This window comes from Dendroctonus ponderosae, unplaced genomic scaffold, assembly GCF_020466585.1.
Source record: "Dendroctonus ponderosae isolate FM_Combo_2020 unplaced genomic scaffold, Dpon_F_20191213v2 Dpon_F_20191213_1, whole genome shotgun sequence".
Taxonomy (NCBI): domain Eukaryota; kingdom Metazoa; phylum Arthropoda; class Insecta; order Coleoptera; family Curculionidae; genus Dendroctonus; species Dendroctonus ponderosae.
The window spans coordinates 11,279,957-11,295,534 of NW_026017110.1; the positions used below are offsets into that span (position 1 = coordinate 11,279,957).

General features: G+C 33.8%; 1 protein-coding gene across 1 annotated transcript in view; it reads left to right on the forward strand.

The window, feature by feature from the left end:
* The window catches only part of LOC109536020 (lachesin), a gene marked incomplete at its 3' end in the record, with an annotated part of 219,347 nt that overhangs the window by 20,627 nt on the left and 183,142 nt on the right, over positions 1 to 15,578 (forward strand). The window contains 1 exon segment of the mRNA XM_048661141.1: positions 7,040 to 7,111. Coding sequence (XP_048517098.1) covers positions 7,042 to 7,111 — 70 coding nt within the window.

Genomic DNA, 15,578 nt, shown 5'->3' on the forward strand with positions numbered 1-15,578 from the left:
ATTTGCGAATTATTAAATTCCGATGGAACTCTTACCCCGGTTATTCAAAAGCCATTAAGAATTATTCAGGGAAAGTGAAATCATTTTTGCTTATCTCAGTAAGCTCGGCGTACGTCCAGTATATCCAAGCATAGTTCATATATCACAAATCAGTCCATATCACAATATGTAATTAAAAAATAAATGTTTAATGATAAGTGATACAATACTTATCAGTGATATTTAAAACATAATAACGTTTTACTTTTTTGAACCAACAGCAAATCTTAATTATTATTACTTCAACGATGTTTCTTTGAGCAAAATTTGATGCAAGAAAAATGGTCTATTCTAAAAATAATTGCATCATAAAGTTATATCAGTCACAATACATATAATGTTGTAAAGGGTGTTCCAAAAAGAACAACGGTTATGAATTGCGCGCAATTTGTAGTTTCCAGGCCGTTCGTTAGTAGACAGCAGGAGATTAAGTAAAATGAATACACAAGAACCAATTCTTATTGTGAAAAATTATTATCAAAGTGGTGGAAGTTTTGCAGCCACACTTCGCAAAATGCGTACAATTATGGGCCATCGGAATGCCCCAACTGAAGCCACTGCGAGACAATTAATGAAGAAATTTCAGAAACTGGGTCTGTTAATGAAGGGAAAATAGAAACCCGCATTCGTCCTGGTCGTTCGACTGAAAAAATCGCCGCAGTACGTGCAAATGTTGAGGAAAGCCCAAAGCCCAACCACATCAATTCGGGCTAGAGCTCAGGAAATTGGTGTTTCCACAACCACTATGCAACGAATTTTAGCAAAAGATTTGAAGCTTCATGCGTACAAAGTTGAATTGGCTTAAGAGCTAAAGCCGCAAGACCATGGGCAACGAAGAGCCGTTGTTGATTGGATTTTGGAACAACGACAATCGGACGGTGATTTTTCAACGAAAATCATCGTTAGTGGCGAGGCTCATTTTAAACTTGTAGGCTTCGTTAATCGACGAAATTGTCGCATTTGGGGTTCCGAAAATCCACGAGTTATCGTTTAGTAACAAATGCATTCAAAAAGAGTCACTGTTTGGTGTGCATTGTGGGCTGGAGGCATCATCGAACCATTTTTTTTCGAAAATGCAGTTGGTCCAGCATTAACCGTGCTTTTAATAACGCATTGAGATAATAAGTGAAAAATGATTATATCTGGTATTGTAATTTTAGCTAAAATTGGTCAATTATTTTGCATTTTATTCAAAACTCAGTTATAGTTATAGTTATTCAAAACTCACTAATTAACAGTTAATTGGACTAATTAACAGAAATGTACTAATTAGCCCAGGCACCTGTGAGTTTGTTCCGACATAAATAATTTCTGAATATATTTTAGCAAATTGCAACACATACCAAGAAAATATAATTGAAATCCCTTATTATTGTATTTGAACAATCTGTTAATTTAATCGACTACACATACGGTGTTTTCTTCGCAATTACAAATCGACATTGGCTCTTAGAGCTAGCTCGACCCTAACGAGCTTGAAGCATTTGTCTGCCGCAAACTGACTCAACATTTCAAGACCTGATGCGAGAAAACTGAGAGAGCAGATGAACTCTCTAATAGTAAAAGAAAAAGCGGAACTTAGAAAATGGAACGGTCAATAAAATGTAATGACCGAAACAACCAGTTGAATTCTTTCTTGCGGATTGAAGCCATCATTATTATGTACTTCTTAATTAGCTTACTGCGTTCGGAAGGGTGGTATTTCATAATGATGTGAAAATAACATATTATTATTTGTTTTGCCCAAAAAGGTACGTTTTATAAGGTAAAAGGGTTAGGTAAGTTTTATTTTAAATAATCGGGCATGTGATACAGTAATACTAATAAATTAACATTGAACAGATATCTTAAATTTAATTTAAAAGTGATAGAAAATGTTCAGGTTTATGTTTATGTTTAAGTTATTGTTATCAAGACGACCATTATCTAACAAGTATGCTTTTTTATTCGAATAAATCTAAAACGACCACTTTTTACACAGAACCCATAACAATAAGGAAACACTGGTGTGTGTACTTTTGCGCACTTTTCTGTATCTGAAAAATATTATTCTACCACAACGTTTTGATTCACACTCTCTTCAAGTCTTTTCCAGGTGCATCCTGATTAAAGTAGTAAACTATGCTATAGTTACGTTCTACTTTAGACTTACTAGTTCCTTGAGATTAAATGGTTCGGTTCAGAAGAGTAATGGCTGCCAAAGGATGGAAATATGCCTTGCTACGGACTGCCAGTCTGGATTTCCAAATGTAATGTTTGTTTCGTGCCACTTAATGTTATGTTTGTTTATCCACATATAATTCACCAAACTCAACCATAAAATAAATATGTCCTTCCAGTTTGTGTGTGTCGTGGATATTACTTCTTTGTGATAGATAGAGGGAGAAGGAGAGGTAGATTAGCTTGTTATATGCAGGATGGGTCACAATCATCAGGACTTCTAAATGCAATCGCGCACAAAAATATAGTCTTTTGTTTTTGCTTGAATACTTCTGATCACTACAAATGTCCTAAATGCTGACTTGATGTTATTAGTTTTGGCGTTACACCTTATTTTCTCGGTGTCGTCTTCATAGCACAGCCAGAACTTTGATTTGCATATGCATTTTGCGTACGTACTTAACCGCAATAAACATCTAATCGGGATTTCTAATAACTTATATTCTATATGATATAAGATATTTTTCAAATGTTCAATATCGAATCTCGCAAACTTGTTCCAATCACCAAAATTACTTTTATTTCGCTTAGCTACTCCAGAATTAAATTTATCGAAGGTAAATTATTCTTGAAATACCGCTTTATCAAATAAATTGTAAACACTAACATCCATTTAGCGCGCTAAACGCCTTCAAGATCTATGATTAGAGGTCATGAACATTTTAATCCTTAAAAGAAATATGTAGACATCCCATGGAGAAAACCACTAATCTCGTGATGTAATCTTTAAATTAATCGCGTGAATTGTACATGCATTTATATGTTGGGACATTTAGTACGTAAACCCTCGGCGATTAACTGCATATGTGAATTAAAAACCGTTCTAAATTTATGGAGGTAAACTGAAAATGTTGTTTTAGATAAGTTTTTCGGTAAATATGGGTTAGTTAGACCGAACCGGACCTAACCATAGGCTGTCTATGAACTTTAACTGAGATTAAACAGACCTGACCATAGACTATCTTTAACTTTAACTGAATTATCGTTTCTGCCGTGGCTACTTTTATACTTAAATCATGCTGATCATAGCAGAAACGATACTACGTCTTATTTTAATCGTTTAGTCGGCGTAAGGGGCCATATAATTCCCTTGTCAAAAATAACAATAATTTGTCAAACTGTGACTTACTTTGAATTTTCTTTTACGAGTTTGCGGAGATGCGATTAGTTTTCGGGAAAATACTTCAGTAAGATAGCAGAAGCTGAAAGAACTCACGCCAACAAAGGGCGAGGAGAGTCGTTTCAGGAAGATAGTGGACGACAATCGATGTTCGGGTTCCAGGCACAGAGGGACAAGTATTGGACATAATCGAATCAGGGCCTTCCAGGGGTACTCAAAGTGCAATAACTGACACTTTCCCAAGCACCAAATAAACACCGAGGAAGCGCTACATTCCTACCACGTTTGTACGATACACACAGCACAAGGAGATACAAATGGAGCACGAGTTAATTAATTGAATACGAGAAGCTGCTTGATAAGAGTGGATAATAAGGAGATTACACAGGCACTAGCTTGTTTACAGTTAACCATTCAAATGTTTGGTGTTGTAGGGTTTATTTATAAGCAACCATATTCGAGGTTATGAGAACAGGTTGACATTTCGTCAACAAATCTTGTTGAATTTACCGTTTATCCTTGTCTATCTTATTGTCAGTCTGTATAATTCCATGGTTACCGGAGTTTTCAATAATTACGAAGCAACAGGTATTTGCGCAATGTTAATTAGGCAGATTACTTTGAACAACATTGCTGCCGTATTTCTGATATAGTTTTTTGCAAATTTCTCAGTTTTTAATAACAACTAATTTATTTAACTAGTTTTTCTGTACTCCTATAACACCGCCAGACAACAGCCCCAGAGGAATGACGCCAATTTTGAATCACCCTGTATATTCAAAACAACTTACGCGACTGGTCCCTGTTTATCACCGTGCAAGACATACATGTTAAAAAAATTCATGCCGATTTTCCTGCAAATGAAACCACATCTAAACATTTCTTTAAAGTGCTTTGTATATATGAACTAACAGTTCCACGACCAACGAGTCCACTTCCCCTTACAATAATTTTACTACCAAATACTCCCTTCATTTGCGGTGTTGTCATGATGAATGTTTCATTATGTTTTCTTGTAATTACCACCTTAAATTCTTCTTAATTTTTTAATCTAATATTTCGACTCGGTTACTTTAATGACATTTGCTTGTCGCTTATTACAAATTAAAAAAACCCCTAAATGCCTTCATAGCTACCGTTTTCCTGCTACCGATCCGGCAAAGCAGCTTTCATAAGTACCTACTTTTAATATGACTGTGAACCATTCTTGCTCCCATCGAAATACGTACACAAATCTGTTTAATCTGAGTGCAAAACCCACAAACTATTTGCGAGTCCTACTCCAGAAGCAATTCACTAGTTCTTAAGACACGCATTCTCTACCCACCACTGTATGACTGGTACTTGGATGTTCTTCCATGATGTAATTTGATGGCAGTCTGCCCGCCTCGTTAGCGTAAGATATTGTGGGTTGGCCATAATGACAGTTCGCGAAGCCTATGCCTCCTTAACTATCAGTAGCGATGCAGAGATAATATATATTGTGGTTTCCGTCTGATGTTTGCAATTCGTTTTGGCTCAAATTGCTGACCTTAACAAATTACTCAGTAATCGATCTGCTTGTGAATTCAATCTAGGACGTTTGTGATCGAATGCAAGTAAAAACGTTTAACTTGGAAAGTTCCAAAATTGCAAATATCTGGTCGCCAGAGGGCTATAACGCATAATTAGTTGAACGTATTTTCAGCAAATGCAAAGAGTGTCACAAAAGCCTTAATCCGAATTTTTACCTCTGTTGCAACTAGGCAATTATCTTAAATCTGAAATTTGTTAAACAACTTAAGTTTTTTTTAACAAAAACTGTAACACCAAGCACATTGATCAACTTATCTTTTAGTATTTCGATTAACTACCACACAAGAAGGAATGCCATTACCAGATATTTGCAGATGATCTGTATAAAGTAAAAATTGTTCCCATCCATTGCAGTTTATTATTCAGCAGTTGGAATTAAAAACAAAAAAATGCGTTTAGAATGTATCGACTCAAAATCAAAAGCTTATAGCGCATATTTTTCAGATATGAAATTCAGTATAACAATTAACAAATTACAATGCCATAAAAATCAGATGCGGGAATTTTAATTTAAAAAAAATAGGAAAACAAGTCAATTATAGCGATTTAGTTATGTAAATATAAAGTGAGTGTTATACACTCGCGCATTGCCAATATCGAAAGCAAACTTGTCTATATATTAAAATAACACATAAAAGCAGATGATTTATTTTATTAGAATACATTTACAAACTTGCAGATCACAATAATATTTTCAAAAAATGCACCATCTTTTATTTGATAATAAGGAAATTCTTGAGCATGTTTTTGTTATTTTATTATTGCTCACTTCAACCACATCGACTTAAAGAAATCAACCCCTCTAAAAGAGTGGAGTTAATTTTGAAGCACCCTGTATTCCCAATTCAATGTTTTATATTATCAAATAAAAATTTCCGCCGGAAAATAATGCACGTATTTACACATTTCTTTGCGCATTATTTTTTAATTTTCCATAAGTCAAAACAAACATACATACACACTAAAAATACAAGCAACACTAAACTGCAGCCTTTGTTAAACTAGCTTCCATATATTGAAACAAACGTATTCTGGTTTTTACAAATTCAAACCGTCGGCGAACTGACGATGAATCGAAATTCATCGCAAGATGCAGTATTTTAAAATCTTTTCCAAGACGCCGTTTTGCTTAAAAATTCGTCGTGTTTTCAAATTTTTCGAGTGTAATAAAGATGGCGATGAAGTAAAATAACCTGCAATTGGGTGCATCTGTTTATGCAAAATAGATGCTTTAGGAGATAAAGTATCGAATTGTTGTCATTACAAATCCTCTTTCATATTTTTAAATTTAAATCAAGCGGAGGTTTGTGTATACATATTGCACGGAAATCAGGAGTTTACATTTTGTTATACGTATAGATTGTTTGGCAGCCAAATATTTCTACAAAATTTGCAAATAAGACATTAAAACTTAGCCTTGAAAATACTGCTGGTCGCGCAAGGACTCATTTTCCAGTACCATGAGTGTCCTTGTACCATTTTACATAGGCGTAACACTTACAATTTCTTAAAATATGATGATATTACAGCAGGAATGTCATCACTAAGTATAAGAGTTTCCATGTAGAGAATATGTTTTCCGTTTGGAGACAGACATTTGGTTCAGTCCCACTTTAATGGCCCAGTGTATCCGGTGATTGAAATCCTCTACTCATTATAGGAGGAAACTTTGTAACCTTATATTTAGCGAATTTCTCTCAGATGTTAATAAAAAATAATAAAAAAATGCTGCAAAACTACAGGTCTGTGTCCACCAGCGCTTTAAAGTTAAGCCTTCCATATTATGGGAATAACCGGAATTTGAACAATTACGTTAAATATTGATTTAGATAAGTTGGAACAGGAATGGAAGATGAGAAAAAACACAGGAGGTAAAATATTCTTAAAGCAGTTAATAATATTGAGAAATAATTACACAAGCTATTGAGATCCGTCCAATTTCATTGCGGTTCATTGAATTATTCTTCTAATTTTTAAGTTTTTTCTTTAGTATTCCGCAAATGATACTTGTAATATAATTAATATAATCCAGATGAAGTCAAGATAAAATTTTAAATATCCTAATATAATTTAATTTTTTTGCAGGAATGGGAAGAAATAAGCTAAATCATTGGAAGCTAGTTCTTCTAGTGGCGGCTTGTGTTTCACCTTTAACTGGTGAGCAATAAAAATCAAGTAAACACTGAAACTATACAGTTATTGAAATGTAATATTAAAAATATATGCTGAAGGAACTTCAGTTCACTTCAGTGACCGTATTTAGAATAGTATATTATAATGAAATGAGCATGTTATTCTCGGCTGAATTGCTACAAAATTTTGTCTTGCATAGTACATTGTGTTAAAATTTTATAAAACTTTTTGTCGACAGCGCAATACTAACTAGGGACTAGACTGAGTAGCGTCCCAATTTCCTATAGGTGTTTTACTGAAAATCTGGTAACTCTGCAGTAAACCAACCGGAGCGCGATTTTATTGGAAGATTGTTTCGAGAATTTTCGTAATTTAATTTATTTAGTAGGTAAAATCCGTATTGCATTACGGACATATATGGATTACATAGGGATTATATAACAAATATATAAATCAGATTAAATGAGAGATACCGTTTTGGGCTAGTTGTTGATTGCTTTGGTGCAATTACTTTAAACTCATTGACATTGGAACTTGTAAAATAATATAATAAATGAAAAAAAGATAACTATCGAACGTGGGCTAATTGACGGAGAAACATTTTTTTGATCGCATAATCAAAGGTCAGTTATGCCAATGTATTTGTTTTTACGCCCAGTTACACAGTATTAATTTAAATTTATTTTAAACGAAACGAACAACAGTTAACAAAACTTGGGTAAACTCGCAATTGGAAGGCCAATCCAACCATGCTAAAGAAATTAGGAATTTGCATTTAAAATAAGAAAGTTACGCTATGGTTTTTGTACATCTTGTAAAGCTAAAGGAATAAATGTATTTTACATGGTTTCGGCACGACTCGTTATGACCGGAAACAATATTTGAAGTTTATAAAACAACTGCAAGTTGGCAAACACTTAATGCACGATCTACGTAAATCACCCTATATGGGATTACCAATTTTATACTACATATTAAACAATATATGTATAATGTTGATCCGTTATGCCGAATAGTTGTCATAAAAGCATCTTTAATAATCACCAAAACTTTACATACGGTCATAGAAAAAAACATTTCGTAATATTCAAGCTTCATTTGCATTTGTTTTTACCTGCATTATGGGTAGAATAATACTGTTAAAATCTGATTACAAGTTTGAAAGTTAAATTAAACTAGCCGGTGAAAGCACTTCAAAAACTGGTTTCGATTTTAAAAAGCCCTTGTCATATCCTTGTGCCACCAGCAGGTAAAAGGAGGAAAAACGTAAAGCACCAACGAAAGAGATTTTTCACAGTGACACATAAAAGATGAATTTATGTCACGAACCGCAGCATAAATATCGAGTGTTTCACAGTAAACTCATTATAGACCATGCTGCTCTATTGCCCTCACGAATTGCCGAACAAATTGCCTTCCATTAATTTCGCTACATTTGTTGCATCGCTTTATAAATCTTACTGCAGAGAAAATGTACAAATGATGTTTAAATGGAAAACCTCTATATTTTCTTTGGGTAAGCTGTTTTCCAATCAGTGGCGTTTGAATGTACTTCATTAAATGCCTTTTTTCGTTATTGCATTGCAACTTTCCGAATATTGCGACCAGTTTATAAATATGTCAGCAGTTTGCCGTGATGAATACATCTATAGCATTTCAATATTCCAACTTTATGCAATAATGTGACAGTTGGAGAAAATATCTATTAATGAGTTACAATTACACATATCAAATTTAGAACTGTTCAAACAAAATTAAATTTGATGCTTATTGACACCAAAGGGTGGTTATGAAATATCCCGTTTAAGTGAGTGTTTACTTTTTTACTTTGATCTCCGAATCAAGGTTGTGGGGGTGTGTTTCGTATTTGAGAATCTAAAATGCTTTTGTTATCCTAAGTATTTTAAAAACATTTATTCTGCCGTATAGGTAGCTATAAAGCTTTTGCCTTTTTTTTAATTTAAAGAAAATATAAATAAAAGAAAAATTTTGTTACACAAGTATGTTTGTTTTCAATTCCTTTATTTATCTTCGAATCGAATTATGCAGAGAACGACGACAAAATAAAAATTTAGAGGAAAGCGTGCCTCGTTTCGCAGTTTGATGTATTAATACAATATGAACTTTAGTAGGAAATTGTTATTTTTGAAACACGTTCTTTGAAAAGCACACATATTCATGCAACTTAGTTTTGAGAAAAACATATTATTCATATGTAATTTGTGTGTGTGTGCTTTTGTAGAGGTATAGACCTTTGAATTGAAATAAAAGTCACTAAGATGATGTTAACGTCATGGTACTGGCTTTATTCAAAATGCAACTTTATGCAATTATAGCTTAACTATGATCTGGGTATAATGCGCCGCGACTGGCTTGAATGAAAAGCAATCAAGAAGTCAAATTTTCGACCACTTCCAAACTTCTACCCCATCATAAAACACAAAAACAGTGAGTTTTTCGGTATATAACAGGGTCTCAATAAGGGCTTCTGGATTTTCGTCGCTCCAAATCCAGAAATTTGGTCGACGTCGATTATTATCGACGATTATGTCGACTGTAAAATGAACGTAGCGTACGGTGAGCTGAACGAACTGAACAGCGAATTTCTAAATAAATTGCCGAATTTAGAGCGACAAAAATGCAAAATTCGAAGGCCATTATTGAGACGCCGTTGTACCCGGAAAAACTCACTGTTTGATGTGCTTTTTTATGGGCTAATGGAATCAACATGATCGAAAATTGGACTTCTTTCGTGGATAGCTCTTCATTCAAGCCATCCGCGGCGCACATGGCATGCAATTGTCTTCAATTAAGCCAGTTCCATGACCTTAACATTAATTTTATGAGTTTTATTTCAGTTTAAAGTTCTATACCTACCTACCTACCAGTAAATATTTGAAAAAGTTTGATGACTATCAAGAGTTTATCAAGCATTCCCAGGTCCGGTTTCGGACCACTTAGCCCTCGTCAGCTGGGTTTCGTTTGCTTCGAAAACCTATTCCTTATTTTACGAATTAAATATATAAAACAACTTAATATTTAGTCAAAAACCTTAAATAAACAATTAAGAATATCCTGATGATATTAATTTCTGTCGGTTGTTTAATTTAGTCCTATGTTGGATGTGATGGGTGCAAAAGAAGGCAAAGTATTCGGCCTCGGATGCAAAAATGCAGGTGATTTTTAAGGATCTTGTGTTTTTTCGCTTCGGATAAAATTTCTGCTTTTATTTTCGGCAGGCAACGGATATGCAGAAACAGGGTCTTTCGTTTGGCACTTTTCTATGTGCTCGTCAGTGAATGTCTGAATTCACATGTATATGCTCTATACATTTCTGAGTGTCTTATGTTTTTAGAACCACACACTCGCGCATATAAAACCGGACCAGTAAAAAAATGTATCAGAAAATATGAATAATTTATGGTAGATACATACGCATATACATATGTACGAATAAAAGTAACTAATTTCCTTCCAAGTGAACCATAAGACAAATCGTTTCGTTGACATTGGAAGGCTGAGGTTACTATTTTTTTGTGTGTAGATGGTTATAGTATACTGTGACTCCTGGACATAATTTAATCTTTTAGGTCATGATTTGAAATAGGCTTTGAATTCGCTAAAATAAATTTGGATACGTGTTTTTAATTTTAAATTTTGTTCGATATTGTATACCAAGATGTTTCAAGTACTATTTGATTAATTATTTCTACTTTTTACATTTAACTATTACAAACATTTTATGAACAACGGCTTAACATTTACAATGTGAACATATTCACTCATCATTATATTTAACATTATTAGACAAATTAGAATAATAACAGCTCTTCAAAAAAGGTTGTTTGAATAGGCGTGAAAGTAAAACTAAAATATTATCAATGAATTGACCATTAAGTAGTTTAGTTACTCCGAACCAATAGATAAAAGCAAGCCTTGTAAGATCTTTCCAGTAACCTAAAGTAGAGCCGTGAAATAATTCAAAACGCATTGATTAAAATATAGGATTTAACGTACATCCTGTAATTTGAGTTATCATTGCCTTGCAACTCGAAACTTGGACCTCAATGCCCTTAGCGTTTCCTTATCAATTATAACACTCTCTTAAGATACGCCAGTTCAGATGGAATGTCGCAGTTGTACGAGTTTGGAAGCTTATTTTAGACAATATAATTTAATTTTTGGATATATTGTGCTTTTGCTTAATATGTGAACTGTTATATTTCTCTGCTTCCTAGGAAATGAAAAGGATTATCAATAATGGACAACTTTAACTGAATTACAAGTTTTATACGAAGACCAGTAAAGTAGTTACTGAATACCAACTGGAACAAATGGAACATTTTATGTTCCACTCTGCGTTAATATGAAGAATTGTTATGTACTGTTATCTAGATGAATCGCTATACCCGATAACCGGGATCGAGTCGAGAGTTATTTCTTGGCACTTCCTAATATAATGTTGCAATGAAGACATGTACAACATAACCAAAAAACATTGGGTACGTGTCTTCGGATTCTCCTTCAAAGCGACAAGGAAAACTATCATCACTCTCCACCTGCTTGTACCGACGTGACTTTGCAACTTTAGCAATCACCCCATCACATTAATCTTACGCCACCCGAGGGCTGAGGTGCTCTACTCTCGAGTCCCTTCATTAAAAATGCCCTTTTCAGAATAACCGAGTTAATGTACATGTATTTTACGTGAATCATTTAGTACAAATTAAGTCATAATGAGCTGTTGATAGAAATGTTGAAAATTCTTTAATAGAGAAGAAGTTATTTGGTACAGTTTAGGTTGTCATTTAAAAATTGCATGGAACTTTTATTTTAATCGTTGAAGTTTATTTTACGGTAAACTGCAAGACATCGATTATATCAAGTCATCTCGTCTTGATATAAGATTAACTCGCCACATTCTACCAGAAAATTCATAGACATTCAAATAAGAATTCAAATTGAGATAAAATCAACGTTTTCATAAGCTTCAACAGATTATCATTTATAAATATGTGTGAGTACCGAAATGCTTACCGGAATGTTCAATGACGGGGGGAAAAGAGCTCAATGTGCACCTGAAAAGCGTAAATGCAACAGTTCTGATGAATGTTCCACAAATAGGAATGCAAACAGATTGAACGCTTCGACGAAAACTATATTAACAGATTTCCGGAAACCTAAAGTGCTTGATTTAGTTAGCTTTCGTAGAGAAATGTGAATATCACATATATGAGTACATGTAATCTTAAAAAAAAAACCGAAAACATCAATTTGATCAAAGTGATACAAGACAATTTTTAAAGCTACCTAGCTAACTTATGCCAAGCATTCAATTTGTATATCTAATTGATAAATAATTTAAACTTTTGTACCTCAAAACAATTTTCCAAATGACATAAATATTATCAAACGAACCGTGTAGAAGAAAAAGTAGTATTTTTCTGATAATTTTCGTATAATTTCTCGCGAATTTCATCTAAAAAACGGCGAATATTATTCAGAGATGTGACGTTCGGCTCAACATATTTATTACACTTTATGCGTTCATGCCAAAGTTTTTCCGAGCGCTCTATTTTTGCAAGTTGCTTATGCGGTAATGCATATTATTTATTATTCTCATTTATTCAACACTATTTGCAAGTCTAAAGAGGTTTTTCGAGTAGCAAGCGCAAAGGATTGTTAAAATCCTTTTTATTTTCTGATATGCCGAGCTCCATAGTTGCTTTGTTTTGGATTACGTTTGCATGTGTCAATAAGTTGCAAAGTTAGATTTTTCCAATATGCTTTCTATTCGCGAATTTTGATCAGGAAAATATAAAATTGGAGGATATTTAAGAAGAACTAATTAAAAAAAAATTGTCCTGTTTATAATTTAAGAAGCGTATTGAAAGTAGTTGCCAAACCGTAACATCAATTTACTTTGCTACAAGCAAAGCACACTCAGCACTCTCAGTGATAACTTAACCAGCAATCAAATTACTTCTGTATCCTCAATATGAGATGGATGGTTCATTTTTACAATGGTTCTACAATGCATAATGTATTACTGATATTTAAAGATACCATTAGGGCTTCCAAATAAAAAAATAAATATATGGACAATTTTTTACAAAATCAGTGGTAAACCTGAAAGGCATTTTAAAGGTGATTTTCAAGTTTGCTGATTTATTTTACGTTTCGAATTTTGATTGGACGCGGATATGGGCTTGGCAGAAAACAGATAAAAATTCTTTGTTATGCGGACGACACAATTCTGATCTCTATCTCGGAGAATGAAGATAACCTACAGCACTTGGTGCATACCTTTAAAACAGCGGCAGAAACCTACAAGATTCAGGGAGTAGTTCTACGGCCAGCAATTGTCATCTTTCACTTAAAATTTGAAAAATATAAAAACAGTTCGCAAGTTATGATATCCTATTTAGCCAACTTCACAAATTCATGATATTCTATTTCGCAGCTAAGCATAAGGAAATATCCAATTATGCTTACGAAGTACATAATGTTCTTTAGTTTCACAGATAGCATGTAAACTCATTAGCATTAATTCAGTATATATTCACACAAGCCTGTAATAACAAACAGTTGTATCTTGAAGCTGAAATCCATGTCAATTGAAATAAAAATTGTTTTAAAAACTCCCTTTCCAAGGAAGTGATTTTAACTCGCACCGTGCTCTCTTAACCATTGCCCAGTTTGCTTGAGAACACGTGGATTGGGATTTGCATGTACTGCAAGTCTTGAAGTGTTGTTTGCTGATGAAGTTAAGGTGGGTTTAAAATATTTCAATGGGCGAGCTTTCATTTGGAGAAGACCAGGAGAAAGATACAGCCAAGCATGTATGGTTCCCCAGCGGACTTTCCGTGGAGGCTCAATAATGTTTTGGGGTGGCATTTCTGTGAGGACCCGTACGGAAGATCATTAGCTTCCCAGAAGGACGTTCAAGAGATTTAAGAAAACCATGTCGTACCTTTTGCACTTCGCATAGTCGACAATTACTTGCTTATGGATGATAATGGCCGGCCTCACCGAGCTCTCATCGTGCGCGAATATCTTAATGAGGTTGGCGTCCAACGTTTAGAGGGAACAACGCGTAGTCCTGACCTTAACGTGATTGCACATGTTTGGGAGCTCAAAAGCTCAAACGACATATTCGACGACGAGATCCTACTCCTGAGAACTTGGCTGAACCGGAAAACGCGGCTCTTCAGGAATGGCATAACATACCCCAAGAATTCATTACAAACCTTTCTATCGTATTCCAAGACGTTTGACGTACCTTATTCGAGCTAGAGGCGGCAATACACGCGTCTGAATCGGTTAAAGACGCAAACTGTCATGTTTTGTTTTAATTTTTCTTTCGAAAACATTGTCATTTGAATTTGGATAAAAGTATATACTAAGCTTTATAATATTTTTTTTTAATTTATAGAAGATGCACTAATTTTGTCCATCACTGTAGTATAAACATACTTTACCTTCCCTTTGAATGATTCAAACACTTTGTAAGTTTAAAAAAGAAAAACAGTGCTACTTGTATACAAAAAAAAACTATACTGAGCTTCAGTTTTCCGAGGATTCAAGTTACTAACGTAGAAGATATTTATTTATTGATTAATACCTAAACATTAGACGTTCCACAACATGCAAATGAAAATGAAAAAAACGGCAGGTAGATTTTGCTAATCTTATTATATTTTACTTTATATCTTTACGCTCTTAATTTTATTAATTCCAAATCAAATCTATTCCTGGGTTTCAGGCATTTATTGTCCCTATTTATTAATGAAAATATGTTTCGGTGTATTTTTCCACCATCATCAGTTTTTCTAAAATAACAGATCGTTAAAAAAAAATTTCATTAATTTAAAAAAGATCAACCACAGTTCGTCAACAGCCTCATCATATCACATATTAAAATACATCACAATTGCAATACTTAAAAACATTCTAAAATTAATTAGGCCTAACAGGTGATTAGTCAGGACAACCAAATTTGGGAAGAGACTAGAATTCTTCGTTCAGATACTTAATTATTTTTACTTACATATGTAGCGTTGTTGCTGCTTTAAGCCTTGGCATGCATTTGGAGTATTAATTTTGTCCATTATCGGACACAAAACGAATAAAATACTGTTTATATTGATTTCTTCTATCTTCAGCTATTTTTCTTTTCATTCTGAGAACATTATTTTTGGTTTGCAAAATTCTTCAATATACCGGGTGTTAGTTAATATTTTATGTTTATTTCATTTAATTAATGTATGATATACTGAGGTAAGATTGTCGGTATCCGATCTGAAATTCATAGCATTGTTATGTTTTTCAATCTGTATCATTACTCTCGTTAATCAGTATTTGTGTGTTATCAAAATCAAAATTATGCAACATCTGTTGTGCATGCTGTGCTAATGCTGTACCATTTTCGTTATTTTTTCTTAGGCTATACTTATGTTCGTATATTCTTTTCTTTAGATATTGTCCTGTT